We start from the raw sequence: 23,259 nt of genomic DNA, 5'->3' as shown, positions 1-23,259 counted from the left end.
GTACAAAGTGTTTAGAACCATCCACACACCACCACCGACTGGAGAGTCTCTTTTTTCAGCATTGTCAAATCAAAACTCAAATCTATTTCTGTGACACAAATTCCGATTCTTATAAAAATTTCAACTTCAAATCAGGGTTTCTTTCTTTCTTTTTCCTATAATTATTATTATTATTATATTATGCAATACTAATTATAAGAAATTTAAAATTAATAAAATGGAATCATCATCATCACCACCACAAGAATGCTGCTTTCACGATGGCAATATCACCGACTTCATTCATTCACGCACTCTACACCTCGGTTCCGTACGTTCTGATTTCCTTTTTTTTTTTTTTTTTTTTTTTCTATTTTCTATTTTGTTTATTGTTATTATATACACTACTTAATATTTTGTTGTGATGATGATGCTAACCCCTTCCATTTTTGGTAATAATTAAGAGAAATCACCGTTTTAGAAAAGACTTATAAGAAATTACCCAATTTGTCATTAATGAATTAATTTACACCCTAAATAGTTATCTTACTTATTTACACCTTAGACCCTTATCTTTAAAAATATCTCCATTACCACCTTTACATGAAAATGAACTTAGACCACTCGACGCCTTCACTACCACCAATAGTCGCCGCCACCGTTAGACCGTCGTCGCCGCCACATTGTGCGGGTGTTGTGCTTTCTGTTGATAAAGCATATAGTTAAATAAAATGTGAATGAAGGATAAAAATAGATTGAAGTGTAAGTCGAAAGAAGATGATCTTAGAAATGTATACGTAGTGAAGATATATAGTAACTTCAAGTAAGAGCATACAATTACGTGCTACAACAACACACAATATAATTGAAGTAAATATATAATTACGAGTACAATGTAGGTCTTAAATAATGATATAAGCAATGTTATGAATTGCTATGTAGACAATTTCACTAAAACCTTCTAATTTCTAAATCATACAAGAAGCTCAATAAATTTGCAACTTTTCTAGTATGCATCTTACTTGACTCTCTAATGATATATTGTTTTATAGAAGTTAAACTTTTGACTTAAAACAACTCCATGTAATTCATAACTATAGTTATCAAAATGAAATAGATACATAGAAAAAACAGACTCCATTGAAACGTTGTCAATGCTAATGTTTTTCTTACGATAAATTGATAACCAATTGCTTTTCCCGAAAATTTAATTTAAGTGTTTCGCGAAGCTTGAGAAAATAGACAACTTTAGTTCAAGCTAAGAAACTTACTAAAAAATGTTTAAGAAGGGGAAACTTTTCATTGGTTGAAAATAAAATAACAAAATTTAAAATTCGAAGATAAAATTTCTAAATTTGCTATATGGCTTTAAAATCAAAATTAAATTTATAGATTCAAACTTTGACATTAATATTTGAAACATTCAAATTTAAGCAATTAACTAAGAAGAAGTTCCCAATGGTAAGACATGTACTTGGTGACCTTAAGGTCCTAAGTTCGATCCCCACTTTGCCCTTTCCTTTAAGGTACTCGTAAACCAATGAAGCCTAGGCCCACATGTGAAGTTCTAAAGACACGGGTTCGATCCTCAGGGTGCCCTGATCATGTGGAGATTAGGATGGAGGTATTGAACTGGCATCATACGGCTCATACAGGGCGAGTCGATGAGTATCCAATTGTGATATCGGGGCTAGGGTTCCCCTAATTGTTTTTTTTCCCCCTTCAAATTCAAGCAATTAATTTTCAAATTGAAAATTAGTTCATAGTTATCTACGTAAGGGAAACTCAATGTGCAAAAGCCTTACATTGGTCCGCCTGGAATGAAAAAAGCGCACTGAGGTAAATAAATTTAATATATAATGAAACATAATTGTATAAAAGGATTGCATACAAGCTTACATGATTTTTGGTGTTTAAAAATGAGATGGAAAGATACAAGTTCAGGGTGTCTTGTATAAATGATTTCTAAAGTTTGGTGTCAATGTAAAGTCACTAACAATTAACATAATATAATTTCATATCAACATAAACACGCCTCTATCTTCTTCTTCTTTAACCTCTTGATCTTTTGTCATTTCCGACCAAATCAACATTCACCAATTCTTGCAATAAATGTGCATGTTGCGTGTAGTGTTTTAACTCGCTATTGATGCGTTTCGCTATTAAAAATTGCATTTAGGCGCCCAAATTGAGCACTTTTAACCACTATGATTAGTTTATTATATGTTAAGAGGAAATAGTCAAATATATAACAATGAATTATAAGAGATAGATAATTAAACTACTAGTAGCATACATAAGAGCGTTTTAAGATTTTCATTGACATGGCATAGCAACATAGTTAGATCATAATCCAATTAAGAAAGAGGTGTTCACACTTAGTTGTAGCAGAAGATTGAAGATATATACGTATGTATGTATGTATATATATACATATATATGTAGTGAAGTGTTCCAGTGAGAACTAAACTCAACGGTAAGAATCACTAAAAAATTATCTTTTCTGAAACATCCATTTATTTATATATTCACTTTTATTTTATTTTTTTCAAACTTTCCATCCTTTTTTCCTCTCACTTTCAGACTCACAAACTTCGATCACTACCATCTCAGGCTGAGCCCGATCGGCTAAAGCCTACGCCTGTACCATATCCAACCACGACCGTCTTTGGATCGCTGGATCGCCGCCGACAAATCCAAATCATTCTTTAATTCATTTAGTCCCCAACCCCTTTATGAATACTTGAGGTCCACGACCCACAAGGGCTACGCCCGTAGCTTATCCATCCGAGTTTAACACATAACCCATTGTCCCTGGATTAAGGGAAAAAATTGAATTTTTTTTGGTAAGGGTTTCTGCTAATAAATTAAAAAATACCAAAAAGGGCAAAAAGGGGAGAAATAGTGATCATAATTCTCACTTTTGTTTTAGTTCTTACGTTAACCGTACCTTATGTGTGTGTGTATATATATATATATATATGTGCTAGACTTTTAGCCCGCACGATACGTCGGTGATGGTGGTAGCGGCGAGTAGTGTAGATTATTAATATAGAGGTAATAGATTTAAAAAGGGGTAGTTACAATTATTTTAGGAGTTGAGGGATAAATGTTGTAAATTATTTCGTTAAGGGTTTTTTTGGTAGACCATGTATGTTAGGTGGATGGTGTATTGAATGGGTGAAGGGCATTTTACATACACCAAATCTGTAATTTGAGAAAAAAAAGAGGGGGGGTGATGCTTCATATGTTGGGTGTGAAGGACTTTAGGCCGGTTTTGAATTTTTGATTAGAAAGCCCATTAGGGCCTTTTCTTAACACTCAAGACCCCCAATTTGTTCTCCTATAAATACATCCCTTTATGTAATTCTAATCTTAATGGTTCAGAGTATCAATAAATTACCTAGTTTGCAGCTAGTGGATTAGGCCCCCTACTCGGCCGAACCACGTTAAATTCTTTTGTCGTTCATCAATATTTTCTTGTTTTATCTTCTTTGTTTAAATGCTTCCGCTGTGCTAAGATAAGGCTTCGGGTTTATTATTCAGTGCAATTAAGTTTGTATTGTTTATTAGATCTGATTCCTAACAAGTGGTATCAGAGCTAAGGCTTGTGTGATAACGTTTAAGGGGCTGAATTTTTACTGCTTTGTTCTGTGACCTTGCTGGTCCTACTACAGCCAAAGATCAGGTTGGTTGTGATTCGATTCTGGTGGCTGTTTTGTTTTCAATTAGAAATTCCTGTTTTGGGATTTCTTGTTAGCTGTTTGCTACAGCCGATCATTGTTGGATCTGTTTTGTTTCTATTCGCTACTCTGATAGCGTTTAGGGAGCTCGGTTTTTCTTCCTTGTACGCTGGTTTATCACAGCTGATCAAGACCTCACTAGCGGCCTGCTTTGGGGGGTTTTTTCACCCTTGTTTTGTTGCTGCTGCAGCTGCTGATTTTAGGATTTGTTGTTACTGCTGTTGTTACAGCTGCTAATTTATTGTTTGAGTTGTATATCGTGTTATTATGATTCACGATTAGGGTGTTTTTTTGCGGGTGGTTGTTTCTAAGTTTGTTGTTGTGATACTACCTTGATTGATTAGAAAAGGAAAGAAGATTAGCACCATTGTCTGAAGTCAGTCCATTGAAACAAGGTATTAGGTTGATTAGGGTTAAGCTTTTGTTCAACCCAGTATATACTGGTGTTTTGGATTGGATTGGATTGGTTCCTGTTAGATATGGTACAAGTATTGAAGTTTATAGAGCTAGCAGGTTTGGAGTGCTTTGAGTTTTGAGCATTCCTGTTCCAGGGTTGCTAGTGTCGACACGAGTGAAACAAAGCTAGTCAAGTCACGAAACTAATGCTTGTTTTCTCTATTGTTGTTATTTATCATTGCTGTTAACTGGTTTGGATCTATGGATCTCTAGTGTGTGTGTACACATACATAATGGAGGAAGGACTTTTTTTAAGAGGTTGATTTTTAAGAAAGAAGTGTTGTGGAGAGGTGTGTAATGAGCGGAAATAAAGAGGATTTAAGTTTTCACATTAAAAAATTATAAAGGAAGGGGGGGGGGGGGGGGGTTATTGCCTTAAAAGATCAGGGTCTAAACACATAGCTTTAGGCCTTTCATGCTATTCGTATGTTTTTTCTTGTGTTTTGCTTAGTTGTGAACATGTGCACTAGGGATTGTTAATGATTGCAATCAAGTTGGATTCTAGGGTACCCCATGTAGTTATATGGTCTTGCAGTGATGATGTATCCTGTGAGTGTGGAGTGACACATTCTTATTAGGTTTCTGGGATTTTAAAGTGCCATGGATTCTCAATAGTGTGATTAGTGGTGTAATTGCGAACCCAAGATATCTATAATAGTGCTCGATTTTAAATATGTAATATTGCAGAAACCTATTACATAATAGTGCTCGATTTTTATTATGTAATATTGCTTACCGTGTTTTATTTGTAGTCCTAGATATTTAGTTGTGTACATGTACACGGTCTGTCGGATGCATGGACTAATGCGACACTTTGACACTCAGTTACGTTAATTTTTCCAAACATCGATTGTGTGGTTATAATAAAATCATTGGGGTAACCTTTTACCCTACAAAAATGTGAACCCTAGATGGGTAGCCAAACTGTAATGAGTCACCTAGTTGAGATTGAAAGGTATTCTTTTCCTAAGTTCTCGTGGACTCTTCAATTCCAATTTGTCTAACAATGATTTTTTGGAACCAGAAAATCTAGTCACTTCTTAGTAGCGTTTCTTTTTGGAACTTTTTCTTTTCAAATAAAAGATAAAGCTAGTTGCATCCAAACAAAGCTTTTAACACTTTAGGAGCTTTTAGTTTAAAATAAAAAGCTAAAGCTCCTGAAAAGCTCTTGAAAAGCTTGTGCCAAACATAGCCCTTGTGTATTTCATTACAGTCCAATGTTCATTATATGAAACCAAATACTCTTACTGATAATTTTGAGCTTGTGTCTTATTTGTTAAATGACTTTCTTAGTTTGTACTAGTACTTAATTTTCGGCAAATTCTTTCTTTTTATCTGTGAAAACGTTTTATCGTGTGCTATCACAGGATGTGGATCGTGATCGTCGTCTGCAATTGCATTCATCATTAATTAGAAGGCTTTCCCTAGAAAGAGAACTGGAGGTGTGTACTATGTATTTAAATCTTCGTATATTTTTCTAGAGATTCTGTTCAAAATAGATTTATAATTTGCATTATCATATTAGCATCAACCTCCTTACAAAATTTGTATCATTTCTTTTCATTTAGGAGAAAGGAAAACAGATGGAATATATAATATTCTTAAAAGTGAAAATAATACGTTAAATATATTTCTTGACCTTTTTATCCCTTTGTTGAAGCCTAGATTTTTTTTTTTTTTTGTTCTCTCCTTTTCTTTTCATTCTAATACAGTGGTTTAATTCCATTGAAGTCGGGGACTGATACTCATCAATTGTTTAATCCATGGTAACCATAAAAGAAAGTGTTCTCAAATGACTAGTAATTTGAGGTGTACTTGGGAGTATTCAGTATTGTCCTCAAGAATAAAAATATAAACCTTTGCTATTAACACTCTTCTAGTTGAATATAAAGTTTTTCATGAAGTCATCTTGGCTAGGTGTTGTTGAAGTATAGCAATCATAGAAGTTCTTTAGGAGTTTTAATCAAAAACTTACACAAAAAATGACAATTGACTTTCTTGTGTTTTCTTTGCCTGTAGAGATCTTACTATATGTGACATGAAGTACCACAATCTATGACAAATACAATATTACCACCAATAAACTTTAACTTGCATGTATGGTGAGTTGTGAGTATGCTGAAATCTCACTTGGATGCTCACGTTTATAATGTTAGTACAATAATCACTTTATACATGCGTGCACGCCATGCTTCGAAAGCGTTGTGCCCATGAAAGAATATGTTCAGGTCTAGAATGGGATGTGTATGAGCTGACATTTTACTTGCGGAAATATTCTTCTTTCTTATCTATTATAAGCGTATCTTTTGACGTTTCAGGCGCACGAGGGATGTGTAAATAGTATCGCTTGGAATTCAAATGGCTCACTATTGGTGTCTGGGTCTGATGACACTCGTGTATGATATCTCACCTTCGTATCTATGTAACCCTCATGCATCTATTAGCTAGATGTTTCATTCCTGAACAACCAAGTGAAATTGGCCTGCATGGTGCTTCTGTGTTGAATATTATTTAGGTGTATCATGTATTGCTTCACTCAAAGAACATGTGCTGAGTAGAAATGTTCCATTATGCTGCAGGTCAATATTTGGAGTTATGAAAGACGCAAGCTATTATATTCCATCGACAGCGGTCACACTGCAAATATATTTTGCACCAAATTCGTCCCCGAAACATGCAATGAGTTGGTTGTATCTGGAGCTGCTGATGCAGAAGTAATGCTTTTAATTTGCTTGTTACTTAATACTGCTCTATTGACGTGTTAGCTTATTGTATTTACTGAAAATCTATGCAATTTCAGGTTCGGCTATTTAATTTGTCTCGCTTAGAAGGGAAGGGTGTTGAAGCTAACTCTATTAATCCATCAGCACTGTTTCAATGCCACAGCAGGCGAATTAAAAAGTTAGCTGTAAGATATATCTGGGTTTTAATATAGATATATATTAATTTGCTGTTGATGCTTTATATTTGTGACCTCTCTTTCCTGTTGCAGGTAGAGCCTGGGAATCCCAATATGGTCTGGAGTGCCAGCGAGGATGGGACTTTGAGGCAACATGATTTCCGGGAGGCCACTTCTTGTCCTACTTCTGAATCTTCTGACCGAGAATGTCGCAGTGTATTAGTAAGTATGAACTCTAGATTGTATACTAGTCTTCACCTTTCCTATTTGGCTAACAACATTGGGTCGTTGCCATTTTTTTTAGTGTTATAGGAAACCTAAAACATGCTTTGCGTTGACGCCTTCAGTTTTTCTTCTGTACTATTTATGGTCTGTCACTAACCTAAGTTTGTATATTCTCACCTGATATTACCCTTTGTGTAAATCTATTTTAGGATGAGAAAGGTCAGATTCTTAAATATAGCTATTAGCTAAAGCTTCTACTTTACGTGAAACTTAGTATTCCACTAGTTCCATATCTCTTCAGTTAGGTCTTGCATAAAATTTTATGTAGTAGTATGCAAGGGGCTTGAACCTAATGACATCCACACTTGAAGTTAACGATAAGCATGCTTTATCTTTTCAGCAACTTCAGAGGTGTATTACTTTCATTCGACATGAACACCTGGTACCTGCAAATTTGCAGGCCTATTAGACCTTTGTTTATTTTAGCTTACATTCGAACTCAGACTTGCTACAACTGTTCTAATTTTGAAACTAGTTGACTGAATCTATCTTGTAGTGTCTTTCAATATCTGAACTTATCTTTTTCATATATGTTTTTTTCTTCACATGTTTAGTGTTTTATGCCAGCTTGACTTGCGATGTGGAGCAAAGAAGTCATTAGCCGAACCTCCTAGACAATCACTTGCACTAAAATCTTGTGATATTAGCAGCACAAGGCCTCATTTGCTTCTTGTTGGTGGGAGGTAGTCTTTTGGCGCTTTGCTACCTATCTCATTCCCTTTGTTTGTCATCTGATTTGCTATACCATATACCTGCAGTGATGCATTTGCGCGTTTATATGATAGACGGATGCTTCCACCATTATCCTCTTGTCGGCAGAAGTTAACACCGCCTCCATGTGTCAGCTACTTCTGCCCAATCCACCTTTCTGATCGTGTTAGTTCATTCTCAATAACTGTATAACGTTGTAAATCTGTGCCGCTTTATTGAATCTAGTGATCATTAAAAACAGTTTAGTTTGCTTTTTAAGATTTGATTTCAATTGTTTGCTTTTTTAGCTTCGTCTTTTATTGGAATTTTTGCTTAAAATGAATTGAAATAATTATCTTTAGTATAGGTAAAGGTCTAGGTGTAGGCCTAAACCTTAACCCAGATTCTAGATTTCCACAAAATCCTATTTGCTTTATGTTTTGACATCCAATAGCTATTTAAGTGATGTATATGTGGTAACCTGGTGTGGGTGGCTCTTCACCCTCACTATAAGAAATATTTTTCTATGAGGTTTAATTTTGGATCATGAAATTAGAGCATTGCATATTCGATGTACAACTTTCAATTATAGGTTGTTTAATTGTAATTGATCTTAAGATGCAATATTTGTGTGCTTATGTCTTGAAAATATCTGTATCTGGAGATTATATTATGACAATAAATGCATCAAGTAGCAGTGATTTAAAACACTTGATACTTTGATAGTTGCCGGGCTTTAAGGAATTACATCATAAAAGAATACAGGGGTATCATCTGAACATCCAGTTGTGTTAAGTTTCAAGATTTCTGTATGCTATGTGTCATTCTTAACTTAGTATTAAAAGGTAATAATTGCTATTGTTGTGATGTTGATAAGGCTAATCCTTCCAATACCTGATATCTATCGTGTACATTCATACTTCGCAATAGATGGTGACTTTTAAACTTCTTGTTTTTTTTTTGCCTTTCCGCTCTTCAGGGACAGCAAAGTTTGCATCTAACTCATGTTACCTTTAGTCCCAATGGCGAGGAGATTCTTCTCAACTATAGTGGAGAGCATGTGTATTTGATGGATGTAAATCCTGGTATTGATTTGTTGATCCTTGTGATGTTTCTTGTCTTCCTGAACAGTTATCCTTACTTTATAACATCAACCCACTAACGCCTGTTTGATAAAGCAAATGGGTCTGACTTATTTGTAGATGTTTTGCCATTGGTTTATAATCTCTGATGCACGGAAATGCCCGGAAGCCACCGTACCCCGTACCGGAAACTCGCCGGGGACGGAAACGTGTACGGGGACGGCTGCGAAACGATTCCAGGCCGTTTCCAAAAAATTGGGGACGTTCCTTGACCGCTTCGATAAGTCAACTGGTGTTGCTTGTACCGTTTCTAGTTTTGGGGACGTTTTTTTTAAGTTTCCGGCAGTCAATTAGTGGCGGATCCAGTGTAGAATGAGGGTGGTCACCGCCCCACCCTCAACCCATTTTTGTTAGCTTTTTTTTTTAAGGTCTGTAAGTTCCCGGAATAACGTATACAGAGGAGGGAAAGGTATGACGGCGTATTTGCAGGTTATCCAAATGGGGAAGATGACATTCTCTTATAATATTTATTCATTTAAGTCCTTTTAGTATATTCAAAGTTTAAGTTTAGTCCCTAAGCATTTAAAGTTATAATTTCTTTAGAATAAAATTCATAATATACTAATTATTTGTAAATATTATCACGTGATTTTACTCTATGTTGAGTAATTTCTTTTAGTCAGTTTCTTAAATTTAAATAATGATTTTTTTTCCTTCTTGAGCAGTTTAGACTAGTTTATATTTGGGATACGAGCCTTACTTGTAGGTCATGTGTTCGAGGTCGGTATCGATATTCAAACGTATAGTTTCTATTTGGGATTAGTTTCTCAAACTATAAGTCTTTAAGATATAATTAACATAATACCTCCATCTTTTTTTTATTTACAGAATTTTACTCCGTGTATCACATATTCACATCATGCCTTTTGGTTTCATAAAATTGTTTAATTTATTTGTAAATTCCTGCATAAGGTGCAAGACTCTTAGATCTTCCCAAAAAAGAAATGGATCTTGCAAATAGTTGGTTAATATGAATATATAAAGTTTGATTAAGGATTAGTTACTTCATTAGCATATAAGCAAAGCAGCTCTATCCCAAGTGTTCCTAACCAGCATAATTCATGTTATTGACTAGCAATATATTGTTACCCTATAGTTCACTCAAGTGCTACGCGATATACCTCAGACGATGCAATGAAGTTTTTCAATCCAACTGCTATACTGAAGGAAGTGCAAGCTAAACCACAAGTCTCTGATATCTTAAATCATTTTCCTGCAAAGAGGAACCTTGCTCCCAGGGTTTGCTTCGTCTTCTGATCAAGCTTACGTTTGGATTTTTCATTAGCGAACTTTTAATTTCGTTTTATTAGAGCGTAACATTGAATATGATGACTGTTTCACAGCTTGATAAATGCCGAAAACTGCTTCAGATTGCAGAGAAGTCTTTAAAAGAGGGTGCCAACTATTATTATGGTATTGAGGCTTGCAATGATGTTTTGCATGGTCATGGTCAGATTGGTCACACTTTGATGCATGAAACTTTGTGTTTACGCGCAGCGTTGCTTCTCAAGGTTTTGTCAAATAGTTATTCTAATGTAACCAATAAATCTGCTTTGCCCCTCTAGTTTTGAACGTTTTTAATTTGATTTCAGCGAAATTGGAAAAATGATGCTCATATGGCTGTAAGAGATTGCTGTAAAGCCGTGGAAATAGATCCGTCTTCATTTAGAGCCCTCAGCTGTATGGCCGAAGCTCTATCACAGGTAAATTAGACGGCTTTTCTGGCGACAACTTTATTTTGCTTGACAAATTGGCCAGGGTCGCAAGACTGGAAGGAAAAATTCCTTCAGAACCCCGGGCATTTACCCAAATAGGTCCTGGAGCTAATTTTGTCTCCTATTCTGTGAAAGAAAATTGCCGGCCCAATTAAAAAGGAAATTGTTGATGGCCTGATGGGTATATACAGAAAATATAAGAAAGAAATGTTATATAACGAATTAAGATGGCAATATGCTTTCATTCTTTAACATCATCTTTACAATTAATAACCTCAAGTTTATCTAGATCATCTTCAATACTGATAGCAGGAGATAGAATTGCTTCAAGTTACTTACAGAATTTTTAAAGGATTCAAGACTTTTATCTAGATGTACTGATTAGACAAACAAAGTTGAAGAAGAATGTCATGTGACATCCATTAGAGTCGTTTTATAGTTAATGGCGTTTTCATTTCAATAATTTACTTTTAAAACTAATACATGCATCCTGATCATTCATGAAGTATAATGCGCTACTGATATCTGTCATTACATGTAATTCAATAGTTTTTGTCAATGTTTCATTGACTTCTTATTTCAAGATTGTAGTTTCATCAAGATTATATGTTACCTTATATGTATCTATATTATGTTTATTAATGAACTTATTATTTATATTTGATGTCACAAAAACAACAAAACCATATCCCGATGCAATACTCCTACCCAAGTGTATAGAATATGTTTCCCGGAAGACATGCGGCCTACAGAATGTGCATAAAAAGTAGCGTATGAACAATAGTGAGTTCTAAGAAGTTTTTTGTACGAAAATAAATTATTATTAATAATAAGAGATGTTGGGTGTGAAGGCCTTACGGGCCTGTGTTTGGCCTTAGGGCTATTTTAGTTGGCTGTTTAGGAAGCCCATTAGATTTCCTTGTTCACCAAGCAAGAAACCCTAGTTGTCCTCCTAAATATATATTCCTCCTCATTGTAATTGTAATCTTATGGTTCAAGAGCATAATAAAATAACCTAGTTGCAGCCGGTGGAATAGGCTCCCCACTGGGGCCGAACCACGTTAAATCTCGTGTGTCGTTTTACTATTTTCTTATTTTATCTTCTTGTTTAATTGCTTCCGCTGTGCTTAAGTGCTAAGGCTAAGGGTTGTTCCTAACAAGTGGTATTAGAGCCAGGGTTTGGTATAATTCGATTGCTGCTGCTCGAATTGATTCAATTCTGCTGCTGTTCGAATTGGTTGATCGGATCCGGTTTGCTGCTGCTGTTCTGCAGCTGTTGTGCTGCTGTTTTCTGCAGCTGCTTGCTGCTGATTTACAGCTGTTGCTGCTGTTCCAGGTCTGATCTGGCTCAACTCTTGTTTGGCTGTGTTTTTTGTCGATTAGGGTTTGGTTCTGCCCTCCCTTGTTCGCTGGTTTATCACAGCTGTTCAAGATCACCACCAGCCATCGCGTTTGGGGTTTTTTCACCCCTGTTTCGCTGCTGATTACTGTCGTTGCTGCTATTTATTCTTTCGGTCGATTTGGGTCTGGTTTGTAGTTTTTTTGCCGCTGTTCCGCCGCTGTTTCATCATCAAAAAGCCGTCTGTCTGCCGTCGCTGTTGCAGCTGTCTTTGCTGTTGTCAGTCGCCGTCGAATGGAACTCTGTTAGGGTTTCTGTCTTTTGGGGTGTTTGTGTTGAGTGATCGATTGGAAGATGTTAAAAGCACTGTTTTAGTTTTTTTGTTCGAGGAGGTATTGGCTACCGTTCTTGGTTGCCACCGTGACGTTCTTGTTCGTCATTGATCAGAGGTAGAGGTTGAGGTATTGTCTCAGTTTATTGTTTGAGTTGTATCTCGGGTTATTCTGGTTCACGATTAGGATGTTGTTTTTAAGGGTGGTTGTTACTAAGTTTGTTGTTGTGATATTACCTTGATCGATTAGAAAAGAAAAGAATATAAGTACCTTTGTTTGAAGTGAGTCCATTGAAACAAGGTATTAGGTTGATTAGGGTTAAGCCTTTGTTCGACCGGGTATATACGGGTGTTTTGGAATGGATTGGATTTCTGCTGGATGTGGTGCTGGTATTGAAGAAAATAGAACTAGCAGGTTTAGAGTGTTTTGGTTTTGAGTATTCCTGTTCCGTTGCCAGTGTCGACACGAGTGAAAAAAGTTAGTCAAGTCATGGAACTAACGTTTGTTTTTTTGTTTTCTCTATTGCTGTTATTGATCGTTTGCTATTAACTGGTCTGGAACTGTAGATGTTATTCCTTATTCAATTTTAATTAGTAGTTTGACTTTTGAGTGGATCTTTGTACTGGGATTGGGTGAAGGTTTTCGCTGGTTGAATACGAGTGGAGGTTCGTCTCATGAAGTCTGGCTTAACATAGGTTGAAATAACAGGGTCAATGGGAGCTATGAGTAGTTAGACTTGTGGGGTTGCATGAGGTGCTCGGGATTTTAGAGTCGTCCGAAGTTGATAAAAATTCTGCTTATGGGAATGTGTCTGGGTTGATGCATTGGGACTCATTGGAAGGCAGTGAAGACTCTTGTTACAGATTCTGGTTTGCTTCATTTTATATTATTTACTGTAGTGAAGCACTCGTAAGTCTGTTGATTAGACTTTTGGAGTGTGCAGATTACTGCACTACCGGAAGAACTGAACCAACTTTAGGAGAAAAGTCTTGGCTCACGGATTCGAGAGTTATACGAGTCTAGTTCGCGGTAGAGGACTCTGGGACTTTCAGGTAATCTGTTCGAGCGTATTCGGAGGTTTGAACTTGGACGGATTTTGTAACAGTGGGAGCACGAGGAGTGTGTTGACATATGTTGAAATCGACGTTGAGTTCTGAAGACGAGGGTTCCAAATGGAGAGTGGTGTTGTTCCTCTGGATCCGGTCAAATCAGTAGGAGCCGGTTGAGATTGAGGATGAGTCATTGGCGGACTTTGCCATGACTGAGTCAGTTGTGTCTGACTGACTGTATTGAAGTGGTTTACAGATTCAATGGGCCTTTCAGGTGATTGATGAAAAGGGCTGCTGCAACTAGGTATACATTGGATGCATGGATTGAAGTTTGGTTTGTTCTTAGGAGTTGGACCTGTGAAGACTTCTGTTCCTATCCATTTTTATTGAAATCTTAGCTTGTTCATGGAGAACTGAAGACTTGGAAAACTTCTGTTTTGAAGTTTTAGTTTGTTCTTGGAGCTGAAGGCTTGAAGGATTTCTGTTATCTAAAGATCACTGGAGGTCCAATTTGATCGAGATTTTGTTTGCTTGAATGGCGGGTTGAAGTTTTACGGAAGGCCTTCAAGTGGGAGATTGTTGGGTGTGAAGGCCTTACGGGCTTGTGTTTGGCCTTAGGGCTATTTTAGTTGGCCGTTTAGGAAGCCCATTAGGTTTCCTTGTTCACCAAGCAAGAAACCCTAGTTGTCCTCTTATATATATTTCTCCTCATTGTAATTGTAATCTTATGGTTTAAGAGCATAATAAAATAACCTAGTTGCAGTCGGTGGATTAGGCCCCCCACTGGGGCCGAACCACGTTAAATCTCGTGTGTCGTTTTACTATTTTCTTATTTTATCTTTTTGTTTAATTACTTCCGCTGTGCTCAAGTGCTAAGGCTAAGGGTTGTTCCTAACAAAGAGATACTACCAAAATATTTAAAGTTGGCCTGCCGATAAATGTATCTAAAACGCGTGTTTGAAGAAATGTAGTGACCATAGTAATAATCTTATTGTGTACATAACCCTCCCTCCCCCCCCCCCCCCCCCCCCCCCCCTCCTCTTTTCTCTCTTTCTCATCTATTATCTCCCAATTCACGCATCTACCCTAATTCTAGCTCTCTGGGTATGCCTATAAAAGGTCTAAAAGGTCATGTCATTGGGCTTGGGCTGGATGGTAACTTCTAAAGCAGATAATTATATATTACTATAAAATCTCAGTGGTTGCGGGGTTTGACCTTTAGCTATTTTTCCCATCTAGGATAACCATCGAGTCTTTGACATTTTTATTTTGGTTGATAACTAGATTATTACCCGCGTAATACGCGGGAAACATATATAAATACTGACATGTTAAATTTTTATAATTTCAAAAGTTGACAATTATTTAACCAGGTAAGAATTAAACCATAAAAAAACATGAAGTTACATTAGTGGTCGTTTAGATTTCGGATAATTGTGACTAGACAGTTAAAAATTGGATGCATTTATCTGGTCTCACCAAATAAGGTTTTCATTTATTTGGATGTCTTTCATTTATCCGGATATGTCTGTGTAGTCAATTTGTCATTGTACTTGTGCTTTAACGTTTTGCTCTAATAGTTTGGTTATACACTAAAATTGCTAAGCAGTTTAATTATCAATTTATATATCGCATGTTGTGTTAATGTAACTTAAAGTTATGCATTATCATTGCAATTTTCATACAATTATTTTTCTGATATATAATTGTGATAACTTACTATAGATTCCATATTTGTTTTTTAGTTCTTTATTAAGAAGGCCGCTTTGACATCCGGTCTGGTTTCAAAACATTGATTTAATAAAAACATTATATTATAAAAATCCTATACAAAAATCCTTATAACCAAATTTTATTCGTTATATGATAAAAATCCTATACAAAAGTATAAGTTAATCAGAACGTATTACATTAAAAAAGAATATTTTATTGTAAAAAAATTACAAATTAATTTTAAAGATAAAAAATGATTTAAAATATAAAAATATTAGTTTCCACATTTATATCATTAAAAAATTAAATATTAATGTCTACAAACTTAAATAAGGAAATAATAATAATTTAAAGTTACTAAAATAAAATTGGGGTTTGCTAAATACAGCCCTTAGGGCTGTGTTTAAGGTGCATAAATTGTTTGTACATTTACCATGAAAATCAGGGGGCGGGCTTTTAATATGGAAGGTACAAGTTTTTTTATGCACGTTTAGGGCTGTATTTAGCATTTCCCAATAAAATTAAATCTAAAAAAGTTAAATAAGGCATTTGACACCATCATTTGATATAATGGCTCTAATTAAAAGTTGAACTTCATTTAAGGGTCCATACTTTACCAATTTTTTATTTTTGGAACGGAACAAGTAGCTAGCAAGACACTAGTTACTAAATGTACACTTAAAAAGTTACAAATACACTATACCAATCTAGATTACCTCAACAACTAATCTAGACTCTTCCCGAAACATCCTTTCCAAGTTAATCATCATGTAATGAGTTGGTTCTTACAAACTTGTGTGTTTATACATAGAGTGTTCCTTTTACTAATTGATCATTGATCAACTCGTACCGCCACTATGTGACCACATGGGCCCACAGATGAAGGTTGTAAGTCACAGGTTCAAATCTTGCAAAGGCAAGAGGAGAAAGTATATTTAGTGACCCATGTGTGAGAATGGTGAGTCACCGGGCATGAGTTTTATGCGGTGTGCGCCCTGGGTACCAAGACGGTACATAGGGATGGCAAAACAAACCCGACCCGACGGGGAAACCCGACATCCGGCGACAATACCCGATACCCGAACCTGTTCGGGGCAGGGAGTGGGGCATGTCCACCCCGACCCGACCCGACCCGATATCAATAACTATATATATATTCTTATAAGTGTATTAGTTTTGAATTTATATTTAACCTTTGTAATTATAATGTTTCACACTTATGTCAACTAATTTGTATCTACATTCCACACTTGCATATCCATTTCTCAAAACGTCAAGAGCGTGTAGTATCATTTCTCAAATTAAACAAGATTTTGGTAATTATTATTGAAAAATAACTATTCTTATCGGGTTTCGGGTTTTGGGGCATTATTTTACCCCCGACGGGGTCCCCGATAAGGTACCCGATGGGTATCGGGTTCGGGTTTGACCCTACCCGCCCCGAACCCCACCCATTGCCATTCCTAACGGTACATGGAACCAGAGGGTTTCCACCCATTTACCTTCTTTTTTTTGTTCCTTTTAACAAATTATCTAACCTAAGATTATGATGATATTCATAGTTGTTAGACTCGTACAAGTCGCGAGTCGACTCGTAAAACATGCCTCCAACGATCCAACTCGCTATAGTGACTCGCAAGGGGCTAAGACTCGGTTATTGAATCGGTACGACTTTACGAGTCGGGTGACCCGGGAATCGTACGATTCAAATTTCACCAGGATTTGACAGCTTCTTACCAGGATCTGAGATCTGGTGGCGGCCATAGTTTCAGATGTATGTGTGCTTGCTTATATGAGTGATTGAATTTTCGATGTACGTAAGTATGTGACTAGAAGTCCATTGCTTATTTGATATATGATTATTTTTAGACCTGGCTGAATGGAAGTATAACTATTTGAAGAGGAATTTTTTTTGTTTTTTTAATTCTTTTCCAAAAAAGATGAAAGTAGAGAGGGATGCTAAAGTAATAGCCAGTGTTCGGGTATTGTTGATATTGGCAGGAGATGGTGTAAGTTTTCCCTAATACTTGAAATCTTTGATCCTCCCAGGAGAAGAGCCTCATTGTATGTTTCTTAAATCTTAACTGAAAAACTTGCATGGATTTTTTTCCTAAAATCAAATAGAATTTTTGCTACCCAGGAAGCATATACATGTGTTTTTATGAACCAAAGGGAACATTAGACACTGATTATTATATTTGGCTTTCAGTTGGATAAACACCAAGAAGCTATGGACTTTGCCATTGCTGCCCAGTTTGTCGCTCCAACAAATCCTGTAGCTTCTGAGATCGTCGCGAACATAAAGAAACGAATTACAGGTTAGATGACTTTCTATATTGTCAGTTGTTCTCTGCAACTGAAACATATTTCTATCATTTAATGCAGTATTGCACTTTCTAAAGTTAAATTATTTTTCTGGCTGAACTTCATCGTACTACTTGTTTGCTTCTTGACTCCCTGCATGTTTCTTCGTTTACTTGGATATATTCCAACCATCCAGTTTACTTTTACTTCTGTCTGATTTTTTGTAGCAATTTGCAAAAATGTTTTGCCGAGTACTATAGTTAATACCTCTCATGTGTTAGGAATAGTAGGGTTCCACAACGGAAGCAAAACATAAAAATAAAATAAAGAACACGAGAATTAACGTGGTATCTCACACAAAGTGTGAACTAATCCAGGACTGCAACTTAGGGATTTTATTAAGCTCAGAACGACACAGAATTACAATACAATGGACCAGTATATATAGTAGAACAGCTAGGGTTTATAAACTTGGTCCCCAAAAAACCTAATTAGAACCGGTCCTTAATTAAACCCATAGTTGTCAAAAGCGAAGGCAATCTCAAAGTGCCAAGACCCCAAATAGGGCGAAGGCGAGAGGCGCAAAAAAAACGCCCGGGAAAAAAAAGCGCACCAAGTAAATAAATACAAAATATTTATATATAGTGAAAAATATTAGTAAAAAAGTCAAATGTCATTTATAAAACCAAATATCTAATAAAAAATCAAAACTTTTCAACCAAAAACTTCAAATTATTAAATTTTATAAACATATATAAACTCTTCCCCCCATTTTATATTTTCTCTCTCTTCTTCAATCTTCTTAAACAACTATGGTCACTCATTTTGGCAGGAAAACATTAGATCTAGCCACAATTTGGCCGGATCTTGAATGATTTGGTCGAATCTTGACCCATTTGACCATTTTGACTGCTGTTGACCACCACAGTTGACTGTTGTTGACCACCTTTTTCATGGTCGACTTGGGCCTAGAGTTTCAGGCGCTGGAGGTGCGCCTCACCTGCCTTTTGCGCCTAGGCGCAAGAGGCGCTCGCCTTTAACAACACTGATTAAACCTAAGTAAATACCGGCCCTTAATTAGAACAGGACCATAACAAGGACTTCACGCCCAACATCATGTTGTGTTTCTTCTGGACCCTTATAACTTATTGACCCTTTCCCTTAATATCATTACCCATACATCATTACATTGTACTTCAAGTTATTTATTAAACTTCAGGAAATGACATGGTCCTTTAAGCTTCTTTTACTTGGAGTTTACATGCTGGTTGTAAATTATGTGTTAAAGTCCATGTTCTTGTTGTATATGTGATATCTAAATATTTTTATTCATCTTCCAAATGTTTATATCTGTTTGACTTTTTTCGTGTATCTAATTGATTGGATGGTTGTTAGAAGAAGCTGAAGTTTCAAAAAGGGAAAAGGAAGAAGCTCCTAGTTCTGAAACGCAGACTAGTAGAGTATTATCTCTTAGTGACATACTCTATCGGTCAGATGCAAGTAGTGATACTTCACATCCTATGTCTGGAAGAGAAGACTCTGATTATGAGGAGTTGGAAGTTGATTTTGAAACTTCAATATCAGGTGACGAAAGCCATGAAGTTGAATCTAACAATTTTCAGCCACGTTTAAATGTCAGAATCCACAGAAAACGAGAATCAGCAATGAATAATTGTCATACAAACAGCTCATCCGGTTCGCCTAAGTCATCTCCTAGAAGTGACAGAATTAGCCGTCAGGTTTTGGTCTTTCTCCCTGCTAACTTTACTTATAAGTTCAAGTGTTCTAGTTGATTCGGTGACAAACTAATGAAGTAACGAGTCTGTTCTTAATGCATGTATGCAGCATGCGAGGGGAATAGATATGAAGCAAAGATATGTTGGTCATTGTAATATAGGGACAGACATCAAACAAGCCAGTTTCCTTGGACAAAAAGGTAATTTCTTATTTGTATATCTACTATTGTCTTAATGTGAATTATGTTTGCATATGATTATACCAATTTGTTTGCAACTTCAATTGTTGTAATCCATGGAATTTAACAGCTGGCAAAAGCTGTATGGTTGATAGTTGGTATAAAGGTGGCAAAATGTGCCGATATTTAGAAGTCAACTCTGACATGTTTCTATTTCAGCTATACCTGTTAAGTAAATAATTTGTAAAAAATGAAATTGCCGCCTCAAGTTGGTATTTTGGGCTATTGATTAGTATGATATCACCCTATGTACTCTTTATGAGAGTGAAAATTCTTTCCATCTTTCTACATTAAAGCTACCTTCACAAAGCTGGAACCCCTGAGCATGTGCTTCAAAATATTTTGTAGTCTGTGCGTCATTTTCCACATTTAATGATGGCAGGTGAGTACATTGCTAGTGGAAGTGATGATGGGAGATGGTTTATTTGGGAAAAGAGCACCGGTAGACTAATAAAGATGCTTATGGGGGATAGTGCTGGTATAAAGTTTCTATCCCCAAACCAGTATTACACAAGTTTGTTTCCTCCTTGCTGGCTAATGCTTTGTTTTGTTTCCAGTTGTAAACTGTGTGCAAAGTCATCCTTTCGACTGTGTTGTAGCTACTAGCGGGATAGATAATAGCATCAAGGTAAGTAGTGCACCTAGAGTATAGGTGCCAGAATGAGAAGGATCGATGGATAGGATAACTGGTCTATATGGGTGATTTGCTACAGCCTAGGTTTAGCGTAACATTTTCTGTAGAAATTCAGAGCGTCAAATATGAGTGCGAATATTATAAATCTAATTAATCATCTAATCTTCTGTGTTAAACGTAAAAACATTGATTTAGGTCGTTCGATATGTCAATGTATTTTATAAGACATAACTCAAAGTTCCATACAAAGTAAATGTCAACATCATATTGCTACCAAATATGACCGCGAGTATTATAAATCTAAGTAATCATCTAATCTTCTGTGTTAAACGTAAAAGCATTGATTTAGGTCGTTCGATACTTCAATGTATTGTATAAGACATAACTCAAAGTTCCCATACAAAGTAAATGTCAACATATTGCTACCTCTATTATAGATATCTAGTCTTACACATGAGTATAGTGGTCCCATTTTGACAAATAGATGTAATGTGCTCAGATTTGGACCCCGCATGCTTCAGCTCCATCCGCTGTTGCCGGAGGTACAGCTGGACCCGAAACTGCTGATATTTTAGACGCAATGGAAGGCAATCAACGCAGACTATCCCATAACCGTGAATCGTTATTGTAAGTGTTCAATATCTTCTTGATACCCTTATTTTGACCTGACACTGACATTCAGTTGGATCATGGTTCATGATTGATGATTCATTGTCCAGCCTTATGAGTTGTTCAAGATGCGTATGTTCTCTTGTCTGGAAATTGTTGATGAAATAAGTTTTAGATGTTTATATCTGCAGGCCATTAGAGATATTAGAAGGGTTTCGGATGCATGAGTTTCCTGAAGGATCGTTGCGCCCATTTGAGTGTGTACAAAGCTAGCTTTCATTGAGCTTCCAGGTAACTAAATGCACCGTTAGAATTCTCTTGTGTTTTATCATTCTTTTGAGTGCTCTAAAGCAAATGTCTTGAGAGCTATTAAAGACAACAAAAATGTTGTCACAAAGATCGATGTCTGTCATATGTTGAAATGTAGGTGATCTGTACGTCGACAATCACAAAGTTTTGATGGTAATGAATTTTGTGTTGAAGGTTTTTGTTTTGTTGACGGTATTTTAGGAATTTGACTATTAGTTTCAATTTTTTGTTATAACTTATAACCAAATCGAAACTCAGTTTTCTGGTAGTCATGGAATTAGCAGTCTTTGAGATGGTTAGCCTAGCACTTGGCCACCGAGATGCACCACATGTTGTCTCTCGAGTTATCTGACTGGTAGCCAACTTGCCATTTTCTCGAGTTAAACTGTGGTATTTATATGGGAATGCTTCTAGGGTTGTTTCTTTGGTGGCTTGGTGCTCTATGAAGAATGAGCCATTGAATGGTTCCATTACTTTTTTAATTTGTAGATTTTTTCTTAATAAATAATAATTGAGGTTACTCTCTGTAAGAACCTTCTTTGAGTGTATTACGAAATATACACAAGTTCAAGTTGGATTAAAGCATTTGGTTTAGTTTTAAAAAGCTGACCCTTGCACTATACACAGTATACATGAAAAAGGCTTGATCTAGGGTTAGGGTTACAATATATCAGGTTCATGAGGTTTGTTTTGATCGTGTTGGAGGATATGCAAGTACTTTTCATCATATATTTGTCGTCTATTTTGACTGGTTCGGGTTATTTAATATTTTTGTATGCGCGGTAGTAAATTTTGGAGGGTTTATGCACTTCATCTGGACGAAAAGTCAGCACATGTTTGACCCATGTCTGAGTTGGGACTTCAATACACCAAAAATACCAAGATGCAAGGGCTTGTGGGAGGTTTTTTGACCTGTTTGACCCACTATGTATTTGACTCGGGTTTTTTTAGTGATATATCTAGTTTCATTTATTTCACCCGTTACAGATGAGTGTAGTGCATTTTGACAGATGAGTTTTGACGCATTCTTTTAAATTGTTGCAGATATTAAGCAAAACATCCACTTGTTTTCAGGTATTGGGAGTAGTTGTCTTTTGTTTATATTATGTTCCTATCACTGGGTTGCATCATGGGTTGGCTCTTGCTGTAATTTTTGGTCCTCTATGTAACTATTACTTTGTTTACTCCTAAAGTATTAAATTTATATAATATGTATATGTGTACAGTGTATACTTCATTCTGATGAATTACTATATATCCTCTTTGCATTGTATGTTTCGAAGTGATGCAGTCCGTTAGATGTGGTTTTAAATATATCTTGTATTGTTCAGTTAGATTGGATCCATATATACAGCAAAACTGACTTGATTATGAAAAGTCATAGTAGGCCATATATCTATAGCATCTATTTTGAATTTTAATTTTGTTTCTGATGTGCAACACGAGTAATCTTTGAAACCTTGGCTTAAAATCTGGGTTACTTGATTATGAAAAGTCATAGTAAGCTCACATTATTTCATTTGACAATTTGTTGATTGTTGAAGAATGGGTTGCCAATCATTAAAATGCTATATGGTTAGAGCTTTTACCCCTGGCTCAAGATGATCCCAAAAAAAATTCCTTTGTGGCAAAATGTTCATTATGAATAATAAGTTAATAACCACGGTAAGCATATAATATTTGATGACTTTAACGTCGTTTAATTTCATTCCAAGAGGATAACGGATCATTTAATGTTTTGTCGGTTGGTCATTATTTCATGCGTGCGTACTACTGTATTAGTAGTAATGGTGATGAGTTGAATAGCCTGACCGTTTATTGGTTCTTAAGGGGGAGAGGTGTAGTCGGCTAGTTTTATCGGCAAAAATCTTCGGCAAGTATCCGCTAATCGGTTACACTATAGCATCTCCATCGGCTTGTATCGGCAAGTTTAATCGGTTAGTATTGGCTATATATATCGGCTAGTTTTGGCCGATCCTTGTGAACGTTGGGAGAGTGTACTTTGTGATCGTTTTTTTTTTTTGGGTTCTTGTGCTCGACGGAAACCTAAAACTTCTTTTGGGGGTTTTCGATTTTGAGGCTCGAT

The 23,259-nt window shown here is 36.1% G+C and overlaps 1 protein-coding gene across 3 annotated transcripts; it reads left to right on the top strand.

The window, feature by feature from the left end:
* Positions 1–175: 175 nt before the first annotated feature.
* Positions 176–22,455, top strand: LOC122608594 (protein ALTERED SEED GERMINATION 2). 3 transcript variants are annotated; one of them, XR_006325266.1, is made up of 20 exons: positions 176–310; positions 5,546–5,620; positions 6,497–6,574; positions 6,758–6,892; positions 6,979–7,086; positions 7,171–7,299; positions 7,930–8,045; positions 8,121–8,238; positions 9,032–9,137; positions 10,291–10,433; positions 10,538–10,705; positions 10,787–10,897; positions 17,552–17,660; positions 19,042–19,385; positions 19,492–19,582; positions 20,004–20,099; positions 20,179–20,249; positions 20,755–20,882; positions 21,040–21,155; positions 22,218–22,455. XR_006325266.1 is itself a non-coding variant. In XM_043781690.1 (20 exons), exons 1-19 carry the CDS (start codon positions 218–220, stop codon positions 21,135–21,137), a joined length of 2,298 nt encoding a protein of 765 aa, XP_043637625.1. In that variant the 5' UTR covers positions 178–217; the 3' UTR covers positions 21,138–21,155; positions 22,218–22,455. The 3 variants fall into 3 exon arrangements, 2 of the variants coding, with proteins under 2 accessions (XP_043637625.1, XP_043637624.1); XM_043781690.1 differs by having other exon boundaries at positions 178–310; positions 19,045–19,385; positions 21,056–21,155; XM_043781689.1 differs by having other exon boundaries at positions 178–310; positions 21,056–21,155.
* The last annotated feature ends 804 nt before the right edge of the window (positions 22,456–23,259 follow it).

The sequence above is a fragment of the Erigeron canadensis genome, chromosome 7, assembly GCF_010389155.1.
Source record: "Erigeron canadensis isolate Cc75 chromosome 7, C_canadensis_v1, whole genome shotgun sequence".
Lineage (NCBI taxonomy): Eukaryota > Viridiplantae > Streptophyta > Magnoliopsida > Asterales > Asteraceae > Erigeron > Erigeron canadensis.
Note: the sequence above shows the minus strand (reverse complement) of the source record. Positions and strands in the feature narration are given on the sequence as shown.